The sequence below is a fragment of the Hyperolius riggenbachi genome, chromosome 9 (assembly GCF_040937935.1).
Source record: "Hyperolius riggenbachi isolate aHypRig1 chromosome 9, aHypRig1.pri, whole genome shotgun sequence".
NCBI classification, from domain to species: domain Eukaryota; kingdom Metazoa; phylum Chordata; class Amphibia; order Anura; family Hyperoliidae; genus Hyperolius; species Hyperolius riggenbachi.
The window spans coordinates 176,338,061-176,358,885 of NC_090654.1; the positions used below are offsets into that span (position 1 = coordinate 176,338,061).

The window sequence follows — 20,825 nt, forward strand, 5'->3', positions numbered from 1 at the left end:
AGACTTATTTAGTATATTTGCTATAATGCATACATGTTTTTCCTTGTCTTTAGTTCTTATAGGTGAGTGCATTTTCCTAATGTATTAAAAACACTACAATGTTATCTTGCTTTGCAGAGAGCCCATTGCAGTTCTACGTTAATTATCCCAACACAGGAAGCGTTTCAGCGTTCGGGCCTGGTTTAATTTATGGTGTTGCCAACAAGCCAGCTACATTCACCATTATTACAGAGGATGCTGGAGAAGGTGCTGAGCTTTATATCTTATACTCTGCATTGTATATAAGTTGAATACTCTCTGTCTCCTCTTAAAATGTTTTAACAAATGTAATTTTTTTTGTCATCTATTATTATTACTGAAATATTGTTATTTTATTCTAACCCCTAATTCAGGTGGTCTGGATCTTGCTATTGAAGGCCCCTCAAAAGCAGAGATCAGCTGCATTGATAACAAGGATGGGACCTGCACTGTCACCTATCTGCCAACACTACCTGGGGACTATAGCATCCTGGTGAAATACAATGACACTCATATTGCTGGAAGCCCCTTCATTGCCAAAATTACCGGTATAGTAGCTCTTGTTCTTAATGAGCTTGTGCTCACTGTGGTTGGAAGACAAGGGCCCCATTCACATTAGTGTGCTTCTGTCTGCTTTTCAGCAACATATATCAATCTGTAACATTGATGTGCTGATACAAAGCGAACAGAAGTGGACATAGTGTGAATGAAGCCTAGTCTGTGAGATCATCCAGGAAGTACTAGGAGATAAGCATTATATAAGCCTCCAATATATCTACATTTACAACTCCATTTGGGTTCTGCAGAAACCATCAAACTCAAACTGTAATATTTACTGTTCAACACTTTCAAACGGTTTTTACATTTCCTACTCAACTCCCCACCCTGCTATGGACTTATTCTGTGTACAGCCTAATTCCAGGTACATGTGTAATTATAACATATGTTAGCTAGCATACAGCTACATGTGGGGAATATTGGTATCATAATTAATTTGGCCCTCTGCTATTTAATATGGTAGGGCTCTTTCATGACAGTACCTTCCCTTTACCCGTATACACTTTTTGGAAGTTACTATCACTTCTTGTCCTTTTGATGCCTATGGGGAAAACAGGAAGTGAGGACATCACCTGTCAGGGATGCAAACAGATTTATAACGCTATCTAACTGTAGAAAAAAAAGGGAGTTAATTGCTGTTGGTGTCCCTATTGGCAATTACTTTACATCCTTTCATTTATGACTGTTTTGAGAAAAAATGGAGTGGGGGAAATTCTTTCCAACAGGGACCAAGAAAGCAGTTGGTTTCCACACCCATCCCTACTCCTCCCCGCCATAAACCAGTGTCCTCATATTCTCCCTCTTTGAACAAGTGCCCCTATAATGCCCACCCCAATAAACATTCCATTGTGTCCATCTATAAATAGGTGTCACCATAATGTAATGTTTGCCGGGGGCTGGGGGGGTTCACGTTTTATTGTTATGCTCTGGTCAGCTGGGCCACCAGAATTTGCAGTTTAAAGAATACAGTTCCATAGTAGCAGCTTTCAGAGTTTACCTAAATTACCCATTTCAACGGTTCCCCGTTTAACATTCACATTATTACTGCACAGCATGTTTACATCTTCCTGGGCCTGCTACTGTAATTTAGATCTGCATCATATACATTGTTTTTTATATATATTAAATCAAGCATTCAGATGTGTAGGACATCAAAGCTTAATGAAACTTTGTAGATGACCTAACAACCAAAGACCTGTAAGGAGATCCAGCTGTCCTTTGATTCCAGAGCCCATGTTTGGCCAGTAGAAGCTGTGAACATATAATGGTGATTATTGTACTTTTGCATCTGATTTACATGACTGTATAGCTCAATGTGCATAATGTATTCATTTCAAAAGATAAAAGGAAGAGTGCACACCAGATTGCTGCCTGTTAGTCATTAGTACTATCCTCCAAGTGGTGCAACATCCAGTAAGAAATGCATACAAATCGTCATTCCACAAAGAGGTAAAGAAACCAGGAGCAACTCACTTGTAGCAATAAAAATTCCATAAACTTTAGACCAGCAATCTTCTTAGAAAAAACAGCAGCAATAAAAAAGTACAAAATACTTATCAGTCCATTCAGCTCAGCATACAGTGGAGGATGTACAGGAGGTGTGGAGGAGTCATGGTCGACGTTTGTTTCGCCCAGCCATAGGGGCTTTATCAAGACCTAATGAGTTCAATATGCATAATGTATGTTTAGCTTGTGTGTTTGATTAGTGGAGTGATGTCATCCATCATGCTTTGTAGATGACAACAGAAGACGTTCCCAAGTTAAGCTGGGCTCCACAGCTGATTTCCTGTTGGATATTAAGGAGACTGACCTCAGCCTGCTGACAGCCAGTATTAAGGCACCATCTGGTCATGATGAGCCATGTCTCCTGAAAAGACTTCCAAATAACCATATTGGTAAGCACAAATCCTAATACTAGAATACTAGTACTAATACTAGAAGAGACACTTTTTATTAAATTCTTATGTATGCCAGGTTTAGTTCAAGCTATTTTTTGATTCTAATACAAAAATGGAAGCAGCTAGTAAAAAAACATTGAGCCTCTACTTCACCCTCTCTAAAACTGCCATAGGTTGAGATGATACAATCTAGTCAAATTGGCGGTGATCTTATGTCTATGGGTTTGGCAGATGTCTTGTTGGCTAACCTACCTCGGATGACACATTTGCTGGGACAGGTTCGAAATATTGTTTGGCTCTCGTCTCCCCTTCCAAATAATGTGTAGCGTCTCCCAGCAAGCAGTACTTTCCTAAAGCTTTGCATGTCTCCTCAGACATAAACAGAAACACTTGACCATGCCAGTCATGTACAGTGGTGTGAAAAACTATTTGCCCCCTTCCTGATTTCTTATTCTTTTGCATGTTTGTCACACTTAAATGTTTCTGCTCATCAAAAACCGTTAACCATTAGTTAAAGATAACATAATTGAACACAAAATGCAGTTTTAAATGATGGTTTTTATTATTTAGTGAGAAAAAAAACTCAAAACCTACATGGCCCTGTGTGAAAAAGAAATTGCCCCCTGAACCTAATAACTGGTTGGGCCACCCTTAGCAGCAATAACTGCAATCAAGCGTTTGCGATAACTTGCAACAAGTCTTTTACAGCGCTCTGGAGGAATTTTGGCCCACTCATCTTTGCAGAATTTTTGTAATTCAGCTTTATTTGAGGGTTTTCTAGCATGAACTGCCTTTTTAAGGTCATGCCACAACATCTCAATAGGATTCAGGTCAGGGCTTTGACTAGGCCACTCCAAAGTCTTCATTTTTTTTTTCTTCAGCCATTCAGAGGTGGATTTGCTGGTGTCTTTTGGGTCATTGTCCTGCTGCAGCACCTAAGATCACTTCAGCTTAAGTTGACGAACAGATGGCCGGACATTCTCCTTCAGGATTTTTTGGTAGACAGTAGAATTCATGGTTCCATCTATCACAGCAAGCCTTCCAGGTCCTGAAGCAGCAAAACAACCCCAGACCATCACACTACCACCACCATATTTTATTGTTGGTATGATGTTCTTTTGCTGAAATGCTGTATTACTTCTACGACAGATTTAACAGAACACGCACCTTCCAAAAAGTTCAACTTTTGTCTCGGCGGTCCACAAGGTATTTTCCCACAAGTCTTGGCAATCATTGAGATGTTTTTTTTAGCAAAATTGAGACGAGCCTTAATGTTCTTTTTGCTTAAAAGTGGTTTGCGCCTTGGATATCTGCCATGCAGGCCGTTTTTGCCCAGTCTCTTTCTTATGGTGGAGTTGTGAACACTGACCTTAATTGAGGCAAGTGAGGCCTGCAGTTCTTTAGATGTTGTCCTGGGGCCTTTTGTGGCCTCTCGGATGAGTTTTCTCTGCGCTCTTGGGGTAATTTTGGTCAGCCAGCCACTCCTGGGAAGGTTCATCACTGTTCCATGTTTTTGCCATTTGTGGATAATGGCTCTCACTGTGGTTCGCTGGAGTCCCAAAGCTTTAGAAATGGCTTTATAACCTTTACCAGACTGATAGATCTCAATTACAGTACTTTTGTTCTCATTTGTTCCTGAATTTCTTTGAATCTTGGCATGATGTCTAGCTTTTGAGGTGCTTTGGGTCTACTTCTCTGTGTCAGATAGCTCCTATTTAAGTGATTTCTTGATTGAAACAGGTGTGGCAGTAATCAGGCCTGGGGGTGACTACAGAAATTGAACTCAGGTGTGATAAACCACAGTTAAGTTATTTTTTAACAAGGGGGGCAATCACTTTTTCACACAGGGCCATGTAGATTTTGAGGTTTTTTTTCCTCACTAAATAATAAAAACCATCATTTAAAACTGCATTTTGTGTTCAATTATGTTATCTTTGACTAATAGTTAACGGTTTTTGATGAGCAGAAACATTTAAGTGTGACAAACATGCAAAAGAATAAGAAATCAAGAAGGGGGCAAATAGTTTTTCACACCACTGTATATTTGAGCTAGTCTTATGCAAAATTTCCTTGAGGACAGGTGTATTCTTTCACTATCTGCCATTTAGTGATGTCTATGGCAAGGATAAGAAAATACCTTATTGTCTCATAACTATGGGCCCAGCTAGAAAAGGTGGCAATTACTTTTTTGTGTGAATGTATTGCTTTGACAGATTTTCTTTAAAATCGAACTGCAGCGGGTTTCAGTTTTTGGATAGGACTGAGGTCAGAGTTATACTGACTCATAAATCAACTGCTCAGGGTTCTGTTTTTGAAGCATACTTGACCTGTTTTGATGATTCCCTGTACAGCATGGCTTCCTTTTTGGGAGGGGGGGGGGGGGTATAATTACCATGGAATCTCTTGTTTGCACAGGAACGTTGCAATATATAAAGACTGCACAGGCCTTCTACATTTTAAAGCTGTAGATGTTGGTCAGGGGCATTGAGGTATGTGGAGCAGATGTGAACCTAAGCTCGCAAGGGCAGTGCCCTCTTACCCTTTTGTGTCTTGGAATTTATTATACATTGTATTCATCATGTTTAATTTGTCACTGTAATTACTCTGTCTACCAATTCTGTATTTTGTACCAGTTTCTATATTTGTTGTACACCATTTTCTGTATTATTATGCGCCCCATGTATTGGCACTTTATAAATCAACAATATCAATAATAATTGTATGCTGAATCAACTTCAAATGGTCCCTTCCAAATCAGGTGTGATAGGACACTATCACAGGGAGAGAATGGACTTTAAGCAGGAATGTCCGAATCTGATGTGCAAACAGTCAATCACAGATGTGTGAGGAAGGCTGCCAAGCCCAAAAATAGGCATAGGTGTATGCGGAATTTGAGGTGGGAGAGGGAGGGGGTTTAGAGAGATTAGAAACTTGGAGACTCCCATCACCACTGCATTGTTTTTTGCATATGTACAGACTGCTGGTAAGCAGGGGCGTAACAATAGACCCTGCAAGGGATGCTGCTGCAGGGGGGCCCCGTCCTGAGAGACTGACAACTAAGGGCATGGAGAAAAAACGTTCTGCTCTCTGTACAATTGTTCTAATGTCTGCATCTGCTCAGCCACTGATATGGAATCCTACAAAGTTTTGCAGACAAATATTTGTGGACAGTCCCTATTCAGGTGCTCTGTAGTGTTGCTGGAGAAGTCTGCAGAGCCAGTTCTGCTCCATCAGAGATAGACAGAGTGAGTGTAATAAGATGAGTCTGGGAGCACACTCCTTTGTCAGTTTTCTGTATGCGTTAAAACACGCACGTTTTTATCAGAGAAGCTCATGTAATTGAGAAAATATGTGCAGTGCTTCACTACTGTCTGTCTTTATCTGCATGGGGGAAACACATTCAAGTGTGCACTAGCCAATTGATTAACACTGGTTCTCAGTTTACCAGTGCAGAAAGTGGGGGGGAGGGGCCGGAAGGTTGGCAGAGGGGGAGGGGGGCTGGAAGGTTGGCAGAAGGGTGCCCCATCTAAAGTTTTGCATGGGGGCCCAGTGATTCCTAGTTACACCTCTGCTGGTAAGGAAGAACAAAGTAAGAGGAGGTTCTCAGAAGAAAAGCAAAATCAGTACTGTATTATAAGTGAATCTTTCATTAGGTTTCTTTAACATCATGTTTGCATAGTAGTGGTAGTAAGTGGAGATGTTGCCTTTTGTGCTGAGCCAATGAGCTACATTTTCAGGGTTTTTTTTTTTGTCTAGGTCCCAAAATGAGTGTTTTATTTGTGTTTAATAAATGCCGATATTATCTAGCCTGGCTAAGTTTTGAACATTAGGCTCCCAGTCCAGTAGTATGCTCATGAAACTGCATGCCCCTGTATAAAGCCCTTCCTACTCATATTTCTGGAATGTAGTATGAGTCAGGCAGAAGAGGTTATTGTGCTCAGGCTTTAAAGACGAAAACCATCACCATAATATGTGTTTTTCCCCAGGTATCTCTTTCATTCCACGAGAAGTTGGTGAACACTTGGTTAGCATAAAAAAAAATGGTCGTCACGTGCCAAACAGTCCCATCTCCATTATGGTCTATCAATCTGAAATAGGTGATGCCAGCAAGGTGAAAGTATATGGACCGGGATTAAGTGAGGGACGTACGTTTGAGATGTCAGACTTTGTGGTTGACACCCGGGAAGCTGGTAAGTTGCAATACATCAGGATGCTTATGAAGCATTTCCATGTTACATTATATTCCAGGATAAGCTCCATATTTTATTGCTTCTGTGTTGTCTCTTTCAGGCTACGGTGGACTTTCTCTTGCAGTTGAAGGACCCAGTAAGGTTGATATTCAGACTGAGGATTTGGAAGATGGTACTTGCCAGGTCTCTTACTGCCCAACAGAACCTGGCATTTATATTGTATCCATCAAATTTGCAGATGAACACGTCCCAGGTGAGGCCAGGCTAGAAAGATGCACAATACATGGCTCTGGGCATAAACAAAAGGATGTTGCCATTCCACCCTCTGTCCATGATTGTGATCTGTCTGCAAACCTGGAGGAAATGTCTGGAGTGGTCACATGACTGAAACTGTTAGTTTCAAGTTATTTTTTTTTATTATTATTTTAATTGGAATTCCCAAATGGACAGGCATTGATACTGTAATTGTTTTACCTAGAGCTGGAGTTTTAGCAAAGAACTGGAGATATTTTTAAATATTGATCTAGATTCTAACTTTTTTCTTTTTTTCATTGTGATATTAGGAAGTCCATTTACTGCCAAAGTCACTGGAGAAGGAAGAGTGAAGGAGAGCATCACAAGACGGAAGAAGGCACCAAGTGTAGCAACTGTTGGAGGCTTGTGTGAGCTCAACTTGAAAATACCAGGTGGGATTATTTATTTATTTTCCTAGTGTTAACTTTGTGCGTTGTGCAATGTGAATGTCTTAATGCCACATCTCACCTACTGCAGAGTTTTGTACTGGTACACTTGTAAGCTGAGGAGTCATTCCACATTTTGCTGAAGAAAAAAAAACATTTTCACCAAATTGCTTGTGTAAGATGCAAGGAGTTCATCGGTCTTTATTGTAGATTCAGGCTGTCACAATGATTGGTGCTGGGCAGCACAGTGGTGTAGTGGTTAGCGCTCTTGCCTTGCAGCGCTGGGTCCCCGATTCGAATCGCAGCCAGGTCAACATTTGCAAGGAGTTTGTATGTTCTACCCGTGTCTGCGTGTGTTTCCTCCGGGTACTCCGGTTTCCTCCCCCATCCCAAAAATATACAGATATGTTAATTGGCTTCCCCCTAAATTGGCCATAGACTATGATGCACTACACGATACATACATAGACATAGGACCATGGTAGGGATTAGATTGTGCGCTCCTCTGAGGGACAGTTAAGTGACAAGACAATATACTCTGTACAGCGCTGCGGAAGATGTCGGCGCTATATAAATACATAATAATAAGGATTTTCTAACTGGAATTGATAAATGGAAGTGATCAGTCTAAAGTTAAATACTCAGCACCCGACGGAGGAAGATGTATTCAGCGACTTCACCCTGACGACGAGTGTTCCACAATTCATCTTCAAGTGATCGTGGTACTTTGTGCAAAGTCGTCATGGATCTTAAAGATCCGAACCACCATGATGGTCATTATCCCTGCATTGCTAAACTATGTCACATGATGGCACGCCTTTACCCACGTCACGTGATGATTACAGTAAAGTAGCACATCCCTGTTAAATAGTTTCAGAAAGTTAAAACTGCAAATGAGAAGCCTGGCTGCTTTTTGTCTCCTAATTCAAAATTTTCCATTTGTTTGTATAAGAAATACACTAGAGGGCACTGGCACATTGACTTTAGCCAGTATCCAAAGAAGACATTTGTAAAGCGATTTTCTCTTGAAAGACTCAAAGCGTAATTAGGGGGATCAGGATTCCATCCCTTGGATGACAATTCCGGGGAGATGGCTGTGCAGATGCCTTATTCTGTAATATAGCAGACCGGCGTATCTGTTGTTATGGAAGAGGGAGAAGGGGCAACTCACAACAAAGTAGCTGCTGGTGGTTAGGGGTAAAGAGAAGAAAAAAAATCATTTGAGAGTCGCTGTCATTTAAGGATCCAGCATTCCAGATCTTTAAACGAGCTCGGGAGGAGACCTTTACACACATTTGATTTTCAGCTGAGGTGGCAAAAAAAGGCAACATCGGGTAGGTTCCATCTAGCACGTGTATGCACCTTTAGAAGGACTACTGATGTATATTTGTTTTTGGGACTTTATCAGCTGGGTAACCCTGTGATAACATATTGATTGAGGGAGGAGGTGGTTGGCGTAATAAATCAACGTGTTGGTGAAGGCCTTCCTCTGTATGTGCCCCTCAATTATACATCCACCATTATGCCCCCATGTAATAGCCAGTAATGCCATTATATTGACATTGATATTGACACTGATATTACAAAAAAAGCTGTTGTAATATCAGTGGTTGCCCAACTGTTTTCCATATAATATGTGCTGCCATCTAGTCCCCCCACATAACAAGCGCTGTTCTCCTGCTTCTCCATGCAGAGTGGTGCAAGGAGCACTGTGAGTATAATAACCTTCTCAAGAAGCCTGGGTCTTCTCCTTTTCAGTTGGGGAATAATCTGCTCTGCAGCCTCCTGCCATCATTCATGTGCCAATAACTGTCCCATTTATAGAGTAAAGACTTTCCACAAAAAGAAAATAGTGCAGAGAGAGTGAGTAGACCAAAGTAATGCAGAGGGAGAGAGGAGACTAAAGTGATGGAGAGAGAGTGAGGAGACCAAAGTGATGCAGAAAAAGTGAGGACACCAAAGTGAAGTGGAGAAAGTGAAGAGGCCAAAGTGATGGAGAGAGAGTGAGGAGACCAAAGTGACCCACAAAGAGAGAGGAGACCAAAGTGATGCAGAGAGAGTGAAGAGACCAAAGTGGCCCACAAAGAGAGAGGAGACAAAAGTGATACAAAAATAGTGAGAAAGAGCAGACCAAAATGACAGCATAAGAGAGTGAGTCATAGATTGAAAAAGAGATACCAAAGTAGCGCAAAGAGAGACAGCAAAGTGGTACCGAAACAAAAGGGAAAGTTAAGCAGAGAGTAAAATGTATTACCTCCAATCAGAGCTGGGACAAGGTCCTCCAGCAGCCAAGGCTGAGACACCTAGGCCAGAACACATCTTGTGTGCGATTTGCTATTAGACTAAGAGGTGCCCCAGGGCTCGCAACACCTTAATCTCTAGTTATCTGGCTTGCAGTCACTGCCGTGTATCCCTTTTTCTTATTTCTCTCTGCTTCAAACACAATAGGGGAATGATAGCTGAGTGAGTTGTGTGCCCCCTCCTACACTGCGCCCTGAGGCTGGAGCCTCTCTTGACTCTGCCTTGGCCCGGCCCTGCCTCCAATTCATCCTACTTCTCCCTAGCTTATTTGCTCATTTCAAGCCAGCATACCCCCCTCCCCCCAACCTTCTGTACCCTTCCTCTGCCAAACTAGCCTCCTGTTGCCCCTTCACCCTTCCCATAAGAACTCCTACCCTTCTGTGCCTCGCATCCTACACACATCATTATCCCTTTGCAGTGTCTCCAGTCTTAACCACCCCACCCACAACTCACCAATAGGGATGATCAATGAGATACAAATATTTTCGAGTTCATGCAGAGTTATGTACATTTGTATGCAATGATATGCAGCTTGAAAATGGAACACAGTTTAAACCTTGGTGGGACTTAAGTGGTCCATTTTCAAGCTGCATATATTTGCATAACAATTAAAAAAATTGCATGAACTCAAAAATATTTGCATCTCATTGATCATCCCTACTCACCAAGTTCCAGGATCCATGTCACAGCCTCAAATCATAGTGTAGGCAAGAGATATGATGGTGAATCTGGTTTCTGGTTTCCTTAGAAGCGATATCAGTTTAATGGTGGCCATACATGGTACAATTTTTTCATACAATCTTACCATTTCTATGTAGTATAAGGGTAAATTAAGTGAACATACTGAAAGGATGATTTAGGCAGTTCCCTTATATTACATAGAAATGGTAAGATTGTATGAAAAAATTGTACCATGTATGGCCACCATAACATGGACCGAGTCATAAGAGAAGATTTTTTTTTTCACAGTATCTTGTATCATAGTATGTTAATCTGTATGGGTTTGCTGTGTGCATATTTGTATATAGATGTTTGTCTTGTGCTTAGTAACTTGGTTCCAGTTGGCCTTATCTCGAGAGGCTCTATCACAAACTCAGTATACAGCACCATCTCCAGGACAGAAGTACATCCACCAGATGCCATGCTCAGACCTGCTGAGAGGGGCAGCTAATTCAGAGAGTGTGTGCTGGAATACATGGCATGTGCTGGAATACATGGCATGTGCTCACACATTTGCCTGGTTCTTTAATCTGCATGATGATTTGTGCCCCAACTGACTGAACAAATTGGAAGAAAAACCTACAACACATGCTTTGCCTGGCAATTGTTATATACACCCTGGGCATCCTGATGCGGTTACCACTCTGTATGCCTGAGGGCCAGACTGGTATCAGGAAGCACTTTTTATAGATTTGTATTGAAAGTCTACAGCACTGCATGGAAAGCTTGGACATGACAGGTAACCGTTGTCTGTCTCCTCATGTAGAATTCAATCCCAGTAATTGCTTTAAACACAACCTCAGGTACCAGTGGATTGCAAGTCCTGTCTTGGCACAGAGCTTGTTTTTATTTGTGTATAAAAACCTTGGTTACGTGATATCAAGCCTCTTTGCCACTGTAGCAGACTTCCTGAGCTTTAGATTTTGATCTACTCAGACAGGTTCGCCTGTACCCCACCTTTTGTCCATCTAAACAGCATGAGGATGCCTAACCAATTCATGTCAGCCTTGCCCAAGGAGCCTGTTTTATTGGACTGTTTCTGGTCATGTAATGAATGGTGGTGGGGGTACAAAGGCATGCAGTGATATGCTGTAGTAGTCTGCTCTGTTTTATTTCTTTGCCTTTATTAGGATTTTAAAATGATTGGTAACTTGTATGCTTTTTATTATTATTACTATTTCATTAGTATTCAGCAGCGCATGCGGTTTTCATTGTTTATTAATCATCCACAAAGTTTCACACAGTGCTGAACAGGTTGCATCCCTTTAATTAAATATGTTCTAGACCTTTATTTTATTCTATACAATAAAATGCAAGTGTCCCTGCATCATCAACTGAATGGTTGTGTGTCCCTGGCTTTTTTGTACTGAGCATGTGCGCAGCCAGGGCAGTTAGGACACGGGGCCAGATCTGACAGTTTGCTGTGTGTGGTTCACAGAGGTTCTCATTGCATTGTGGGAAATAACAGCTTTTTTCAACTGCCACGCAAAGCAGCTCCCTGTGTGCATATACTCCAGACAGTGGTGGGGAACGAGCAAGTGGGACACGTATGTGCGTGCATTGCAGGGGGTAGCGGCTGTGACCTAGCGCCTGTTTTGTAACGGATGGGCCTTTTTACTAGTAGTTACATAAAGGTCCCAGTTTACTCTGTGCGTGGTTTAGAACTGCTGTGCACCGCTTCCTCTCTGCTCAGAGATCTCCGTGCTGTAAATAGCTCTATTTACCCCAATAAAAACAAGGAACACTAAGAGCCCCAATAGTGTAATATGTACTGGTAAATGGTTACTAGATAGAGTAAATATTAATACTAACAAACCAGGGTTACCATTAGGCAACCACTGTAAAGGCAGGTGGGGAGATTTTCCTGACCCCACTCAGGAATAAGAAGTCGCTCTCTGTAGATGAGAAAAAGGGGTACAACCTTCCACCCAGGGTGGACTCAATATTATGCAGGAGAACAGAGGCGCCAAAAGGATAAAAGGAAGCTAAATGAGCTTAAAAACCAAATTGGCATATGTGGTCCAACCAATAGCATATGTGGTCAGTAGAAGAGCCAGGCACAGAGGTGCCTGGCTCTTCTACTGGCCACATATGCTATTGCTCCGTTGTTATTGCCTGATGAAGCGGGATCAAACCTGCGAAACGCGTTGCATATTTGGAGTTCATAAATACAATATATTGACTGTCTTTACTACAGTCGTCGTGTGTCTACTTGGAGGAGGTAAGTCCACCACTACCTCCTCTATTTACCAAGAATTTGGTTTTTAAGCTCATTTAGCTTCCTTTGATCCTTTTGGCGCCTCTGTTCTCCTGCATACTATTTACCCCAATGGCGGTTCAGCAGCGCAGAAAACAAAATATTTTAGATTTTGATGCACTGAATGGACGTTCCCCATTCATCTATATTGAATTGGGCTGCACTGCAATATGCACATCTGCAACAAGCAGTGCTGCTGCTAATGGGAATAGGCCGTAACATTTTTAATATACGTTTAAAATCCCATAGATCTGAATTCATATATATTTAGTTAAGCACTATTTTATCTTACCATCCCAAACAGTTTTATACAAAATATCAGTACAATGTTGTCATTTTTGAAGGGAGATCTCAAAGAGTTTTGCTGCTGTGATGTTGATATATGCCGGATGGCTTCTGTTCAGGATATTTCTCCTTGAAGGAGTTATTTGCTAAATGTAATTACAAAGGCTGGCCATCCACGCATGGGGCATGCTGGCTGAGCAGATATCATTGCTGTATTTGTTTAGGGCCTGAGCCCACTAACCCAGTTGTGCCTGCATTTGTCCGCTTTTCAGTATCTTGAACACTGATGTGTTGCTGAAAAGCGGACACAACTGCGTTAGTGGGCTCAGGTCCTTAGTAGTGTATGGCACAGTTTGATGCTGCAGCTTACTTACCATGTCCATCCTTTGCCGGCAGATACATTTGTGGCACTGTTAGAGACTTCTAGTCATGCTCACAGTATAGTAATGGTTTTTATGTTATCTAGAGATCGACAGAAGAGAAATAACAGCTGAAGTCACCAGCCCCTCAGGACTGACAACAGAGGCAGAGATAGTGGACCTAGGCCAGAACACATCTTGTGTGCGATTTGTGCCCCAGGAGATGGGGGTGCATACTGTCAGCGTGAAGTATAGAGGTGAACATGTGCCAGGCAGCCCATTCCAGTTCACAGTGGGGCCCCTTGGAGAAGGTGGAGCTGAGAAAGTGAAGGCGGGAGGCCCAGGCCTGGAGAGAGGGGAGGCTGGTATTCCAGGTAAGTTAGTCTACACATATGTCTTATAAAGAGCTTAATAACCGTGCTAGTTTATTAAATTTCTGCTTTTACCCACTCTGGTTGTCACACTGCCCAAACATGTTCTTTTTAAGATGTTGACTGTGAGAAAAATCCATTCTTAAAGTGATTCTCTCATGACTTCTAATTGCAACTTTCTGCTTGAAAACTCTAAGCAAATGGGGGAGAGTTGCTTCCTTGTAACGTCATTGGCAGCCTGCTGCTGGAGTCTTGACTGAGGAGTCATGAGTGGGCAATCAGAATTCAAAGCCCCAAACTAGACGTGTATGTGGGGACTGACGGTCCACCTATCCCCACTTATCCCCATTAATTCCCATTCATGTATGACCCTCCCTGGTGATGGGGAGGGGAACAGTGTTGGAGAAAAAAAATCCGGAAACTCTCCAGTCCAAATTTTGATGGCACACCAAACATTTTTTTTAAGCTCAAAGAAGCAATCAGTTTTCATCACTAAATTAATTAGAAGAATGTAGCATATCAGAATAAAGCTTGCAGTGATCGGTTTTTGTGTACTATATTCTGTTTTAGTAGTATGGCCACTGCACTTTGCATCTCAGCCATGTTTAAGTTCAGCTTTATTGAAGACAAGTCTAGAGTATAATGTATTTTCCTATTCAATTTAATGAAGGGTTTACTGAGGCTGAGTAGCCAACAAATACACAAAAATTGCAAATGCCACAATATTCAACAGAGGAATTGTCATTAGTGTCTCCGACTTTTATAATCCGTATGAAACCTGTGAATGAGCCTTCATATTTGTATGCAACAAGAGCAATGAATTAAACAAAACAAAAATAACATGGAAGGTGCTTGTGCTAACTTTCTTCTTCCAAGTTTGCACATCCGCTCCTCTGACTCCTGGCTGCAGACTTGTTGCAGATGTGTGACTCTACTGAAGCCAGGACATTATTAGACAGCCAAAACTTTTGAAACCATTATTGGCAGCCTCCAAGTTCATCTCACTTCAGTGATCAAGACTATGAATCAAACTCCAGTTGTCCCTTGTTCTAGTACTAGGTATAGAAAGGATACAGGCATCTGATGTAAATAAATGCAGAGGGTCTTCTCTCTGGAAACTCAAATCTTATAGCAGCCAGTCAGATTCCAGGTTTTCCTATTCTCACAAGGGTTGCTTCTAGAAAATGACGTCTCATTGCTTGCTATGGAAAACACTTATATTTTTTCTCCACCATGGTTTTTGTTTTTTTATAAGTAAAACGATTTATTGGAAACATGTAAGGGTTCTGTGGAAAGCGGAAATTGCATGTCTAACATTGCTGTTTCTCCCTCTGCAGCTGAATTCAGTATATGGACCCGCGAGGCTGGAGCTGGTGGGCTTTCCATTGCAGTGGAGGGTCCAAGCAAAGCTGAGATTTCATTTGAAGACCGTAAAGATGGCTCCTCTGGGGTGTCCTATGTTGTACAGGAACCTGGTGTGTATTAATTCTGGCGCTATTGTTTTGTGGCAAACATTGAAAAATAGGTAAAAGTACCCGTTTAGATGGAATTTGTGGTATTTATTAAATTCTAAACTATTTTTTGTGTCTCATGCGGCTAGTCAGTATTTTCCTATGTACCAAGTGCTACGAACTAGTACAGGCTCAAACAGTATTCACAGGTGTGTTGTAAGGCTAGATTACTTTACATTGAAAGACTGATGAAGCTTCTAGTAATCAGACCGCACTGCACCTAACTCTTCCACCATCACAGCAATCGTAATGTGTGACTCCAGGGAAAAAATGAAAATGTCCCTGTGTGGTATTCCTCAGACTTGAGTCTGAGGTACCAGTCTCATTTCATGTTTTTGTTGCTTCTGTAAGTGACAAATGAAATAATGGCTGAAAATGCTACCTTTCCTGAGAATGCCTTGCCCAATTCAGAAATGGTTGCTTCACACCTCCCAACTTTGTGAAATAAGAAAGACACCTTTATGACCTGCCTCTTCCACACCCCCAGTTATGCCCCGTCACATGCTCAGTCACACATGTTGCAAAGGATTCTTTATGAAAAGACATAATTTCATTTACATTTGATTTTGAAGTTTACACCTTGCATCATGTATTATGAATGTGTTAGTTATGTTTGGTTCTGTAACTGTGTTTTTGTCTCCTATTTCCTGTTTCAGGTGACTATGAAGTGATCATCAAGTTCAATGATGAACATATCCCTCAGAGTCCATTCCTGGTCCCCATCATCGCTCCATCAGATGACGCACGCAGGCTCACTGTCTCTAGTCTTCAGGTGAGGCACAAGGAAACATCTCTTCTGTGTGACAACCACTGACCCATTAAATCCTTGTTTCATTGTATAGCACATCTTAAAGGACTATCGTGAAAATCAAAACATTTCAAATACATGTAAACACAAAAAAATAAGTAGTATGTTTCTTCCAGAGTAACATGAGTCAGAAATTACTTTTTTTTCCTATGTTGCTGTCACTTACAGTAGGTAGTAGAAATCTGACATAACCGACAAGTTTTGGACTAGGCCGTTTCTTTATGGAGGATTTTTGGGGTTTTCTTTATTTTCAAATGCTTTTAGCGAATGGCAGTTGCTCTGTCCAACTGCCAAAAAAGTGTGCAGCAAGCAGGGAGGTTGGCTGGCATCTTTGTATAAGTCTTTTTCAGGGGGTGTCTTTATAATGAATAAAAGCCAAGCTAAGAATACCCCATGCAGAAATGGACTGGCCCAAAACCTGTCAGTTCGGTCTGATTTCTACTACCTACTGTCACAGCAACATAGTAAAAGTGTCATTTAAGGCTCATTTTACACTTTAAGAAACATACTACCGGTACTTATTTTTATGTGTTAACCTGTATTTTAAATTTTACAATTTTTCACGATAGTGGTCCTATAACAGTCACTTTTAGCATGAGGCCCATTCTGTATCTTTTATCCATTAACCATACAGCTACAGATAAGCACTGTAAATTCTTAAATGTTCCACTGAGGTCCATTTGGGATTTTGTATGTACACTTACAATCTGGGATAATCTGGGGAAACCCCAGTAGGGGGTAAGTTTTCAGTGTATAATATTAACTCATCTGACATCTGTTTGTTGACAGCTGTCTTAAGGTACATAATAATTTGTTATGATCTCAACTTGGATGAGTGTGCTCCAGTATAGGAGGCATATCATAGAAAGGTACTCTGGTTGTGAAGGGGATGATGAGAGATGAGTAAGAGAAAGAAAGTATTTGCAAGATAAAAAAAAAGGGGGGAGAGAGCGAGGTGTAAAGAAATTAGAGTAATTACAATGATTCTGTGATGGCACTCAAATCTCAGCATTTGGGTAAACATAGCTTGATAAATCTGCTGCTAGCCCTCCATGCAGTCACTTGAATAAGAAAACGGTATTGTTACCAGTGAGCATCTTGATGCTCTTTCTTTAGCTGAAACACTACTGTTTATTGCTGTCAGTGAAGTAACCTAATGCTCTTTTGCAGTTCACATAATTAGAACCTTGGGCGATGCTGTTGCTAGCAAAAGTGATGTTGTCCTCATATACAGGCCAAGTGATTGCTGATTAGGCCTATTTGCAAAGCCACTGGAGTTATTGGCCTGTCTTTGGAAGCTTTAGAAGTATACATATGGTCTTACATGGTTAGGGCCTGTATGGTTTGCCCAACAAGGTCATTAATTGGTCACGGTTGCATTTTGGTGTTTTTCTTGTGTTTCATTTAAAGACCTCTGACAGCACTTTTGTCCACAGCACAGTTATCTGCTAAAGAGGGAGCTGAGGCCTGGTCTGTTTTATACCTGTGTAGGTCGCTATATGGTAGTACTATACTCAACCCCTCTTTGGCATATAGCTGGAAAATGGTAACACCAGACTTAGACTCTTGATCTTAAAGTTGTTGTTCTATATTTTACAGCATGTTTCATACTGACTTTACAGTAAGCTAAGTCCTAACTAGCTAGTCTATAGAAATGACAGACGAGATCTAAGTACAGAGTGATATAAATATAATGTACATAAACTGCTTTAACCTTTTATGGAGTTTTAAACCTTTCCAGCCTACGTTGAACTATGTCCAACATTGACCTTTTCCTCTATAGGTCCAATGTCACCACATAAGAAAAACTTTGGCACATTTGGGCCGATTGTAGAAGCGCCATTGCTGGATCTGGTCTGATGCGTTGCCCCTCTAAAAGTCCAACACTTTTGTCCCTTCCAGCGTCATGCAGCCCCACGCAATAATGATATTATGCTGGTGCGCATGCAAGGGGGTGGAGCTACAGCTCCTCCTGATGCTGGGTTGTGGCCTTGCTCTAGAGCATACGTGTCAAACTCTGGCCCTCTGAGCCATCAGATTTGGCCCTCAGGTGATTTCCCAACTTTGCATTATGTTTGGTCCACTCTAGACCACCAGAGGAGCTATATTGGAAGGTAAGCCCCAGATCACCAGGGAAGCACATGGGGAGGAGCACTTAATATCAGGGACCTGCATAGGAGAGGGAGGGGACTGTATAGGGGAAGGAGAGGGGGCACTAGACACCAGGAAACTGTATAGGGGAGGGAGGACCATTAAACACCAGGGAACTGTATAGGGCAGAGGTGCCCACCCTTTTTTGGCTTGTGAGCTACTTTGAAAAATTAGCAAGTCAAAATGATCTGCCTAAGTACAATTCTAGAGCACTACAATTTAAAGAGAGGGAAACCGAGAGCCTGATATGGTGTAGTATGTTAATGTAATGGTATCTGGTGATAAAGAAGGTGATAATACTAACAAAGGTAGGTCGCCACCAAGGCAACCACTGGGCAAGCAGGCGGGGAGAATTATAACCTGACCCCGCTCAGGTCTAAGAAGTCGTTCTCTGTAGATAGGAAAAAGTGGGGATACACCCCTCCACCAAGGGTGGATTAAATTATTTTGTAGCAGGATAACGGGCGCCAGGTAGAGTAAAGCAGAGTAGCAGGATGACAGAGGCGCTATACCCAGCTCTTGACCAGACTGTGTACCCTCCAAAACTCGTTTGCCTGAAGAAGCGGGACTGTTACCCGTGAAACGCGTTGCACTTTTGGAGTTATTATTAAATGTTACTTTAAACTGCAAGTAACTTGCCCGTTGTCCGGCCATTTCTTTCAGAAGGGAGGTGAGTCTACCCACTTTGCCCTTTTCAACGATTTTAATCAATTTTACTCTACCTGGCGCCTCTGTTATCCCGCTACAAAAAAATTTCAGGAGCACATTTGTATATACAGAATGGAAACTTTAGTGAGTTCGGGATCTACTAAGAAGTCCTTCACGGTCTACCGGTGGATCGCGATCTACCTAATGGGCACCCCTGGTTTAGGGGATGGAGGGGGCTGTTAAGACAACAGGGACCTTTATAAGGGAGAGATGTGGCCACTAGATATTGAGGTTGGCCCATGAGTTAGTCCCAGAGCTCAATTTTGGCCCACTTTGTATTTGAGTTCAACACCCCTGCTCTAGAGTGCTCACCCAAAAAAATAAGTGTGTGTTGAGGGAAGAGGCATGGGTGATTGCAAAATAGGATTGGCAAGTGTTAATTCTATTCATGAATTCTTGTAATTCAAACAACCCTGTGATATTTTACAGTCAGGAAATGCATCTGTTTACTTTTAGAAAACATGCCACTTCATGTGTAGGGATGATCAAAGAGATGTAAATTCTTCTGAGCTGATGCAAATTTATGCACATTTTTATGCAAATGTATGCAATTCGAAGATGGATCGATCATTTTAAACCCAGGTTTAAATTGATTGGCCCTTTTTCAAGCTACATATATTTGCATAAAAATGTGCATAATTTAAAAGTATTTACAACTCATCTATCATCCCTATTCATGTGCCACCTGCATGCTCTTTGGTCAATAAATGAGCATCTACTGATTTATTATCCAGTCAGATAGCACATAAGGCTGGAAAGCACAAAGATGATGCAACAAATAGGGTTGCTCGGTCTGGAAGAATGTGTGAGTCACATAGCAGTTGAAAAGCATTACAAATTCATTGGCAGGTATAGCAGTGTGCATATATTTATCTGAATTGTGGTGTTAGGCATTTGTTTGGTCTCCTGCTTTAAAGGAGTTTTACAAAAAACATGTTTTTGGCAGGAGACCTTCCTTCCTGGAATGACGTGATTAAATAATTACCTGTTGCTGTGAGATGTTTATTACCAAGTCCTATGGATGGCTAACTGCCACTATTGTGGCTTGTGTCAGACTTCACTATTCAAATCGGTGAGCAAATGCAGCTTGCAGACAGCACACGCATCGGGGGCTGGAAGCAGAAATATGATGAGTGCAGAAAATGTACATTTAAAGTGGACCTGAGGTGGGGTCTAACTACTGCATGATGTAGATAGATCCCTTACTACCTTCACTATGATATGCAGCAAAACTGGGCTCTGTTGACTCAAAACTCAAATGGAATTCCAAGTATAGCTGGTCAGATGTGCCTTACTTGTATATTTCACATAGCTATGTACTAATGTTGAGTCTGGAGAGCTATAACCTGTGCTAGGCTGCAGGTTATAGTGCAAAAAGACTTTAACTGTTAAGAGTTTCTCCAGTCACTTGGGTAGTGAGTGAGGTACATAGATTGCTTGCTACATGCCGGCTTAGAGATTTAAGAAGTATTATAGCCATAGGATTATGACAACCTTCAGGGCAATTCATTATTTCAACTGACTTCCCCATCAGTGATCAATCAGTCAGAAGTTCCAAAACAATGTGCAGGGGTTTAAGATTCCTATTATAACAAAGTTTATGCAGGTTCACTTGGTTTCCAGGTACGTCAGTTGATGTGTACATGGCACCATATGCTGGAGGAGGATCTATCAGTATTAACCAGCACATTCATTCACTAAACAACCAAATGAAAAAATAATATACTGTATCAGTTGTTTGTGATTGGTCTGCAGAAGAGTTCACTTCTGACCAACAGACAGTTCAGTCTTTTTGATTGTTTGCACATCAGGGGTGAATATTGGTTTGTATGTAGTAAACCTGTAGGCCTTGAAACAAAAGTCTTAAAAAATGCCAGGGGTTGCTCTCTCCACAGGATTCCAGGTTTAGAGTTAAACTGATTTGACAGAGACTCCGTAACAAAAATTTCATCCGGTTTTCTTCCATCCTACAAGTTCCAAAATCTATTCTAATGTCCTCTGGCTTACTGC

General features: G+C 41.5%; 1 protein-coding gene across 6 annotated transcripts in view; it reads left to right on the forward strand.

Annotated features, from left to right (window-relative positions):
- Window positions 1–20,825, forward strand: part of FLNB (filamin B) — a 353,424-nt gene that overhangs the window by 311,096 nt on the left and 21,503 nt on the right. For all 6 annotated transcript variants that reach the window (XM_068253736.1, XM_068253731.1, XM_068253732.1 and 3 more), the window contains 9 exons: window positions 118–246; window positions 393–566; window positions 2,313–2,471; window positions 6,461–6,664; window positions 6,765–6,917; window positions 7,228–7,350; window positions 13,374–13,640; window positions 14,975–15,112; window positions 15,805–15,920. In XM_068253736.1, the coding sequence (XP_068109837.1) occupies window positions 118–246; window positions 393–566; window positions 2,313–2,471; window positions 6,461–6,664; window positions 6,765–6,917; window positions 7,228–7,350; window positions 13,374–13,640; window positions 14,975–15,112; window positions 15,805–15,920 (1,463 nt within the window). The remainder of the gene's footprint in view (window positions 1–117; window positions 247–392; window positions 567–2,312; window positions 2,472–6,460; window positions 6,665–6,764; window positions 6,918–7,227; window positions 7,351–13,373; window positions 13,641–14,974; window positions 15,113–15,804; window positions 15,921–20,825) is intronic.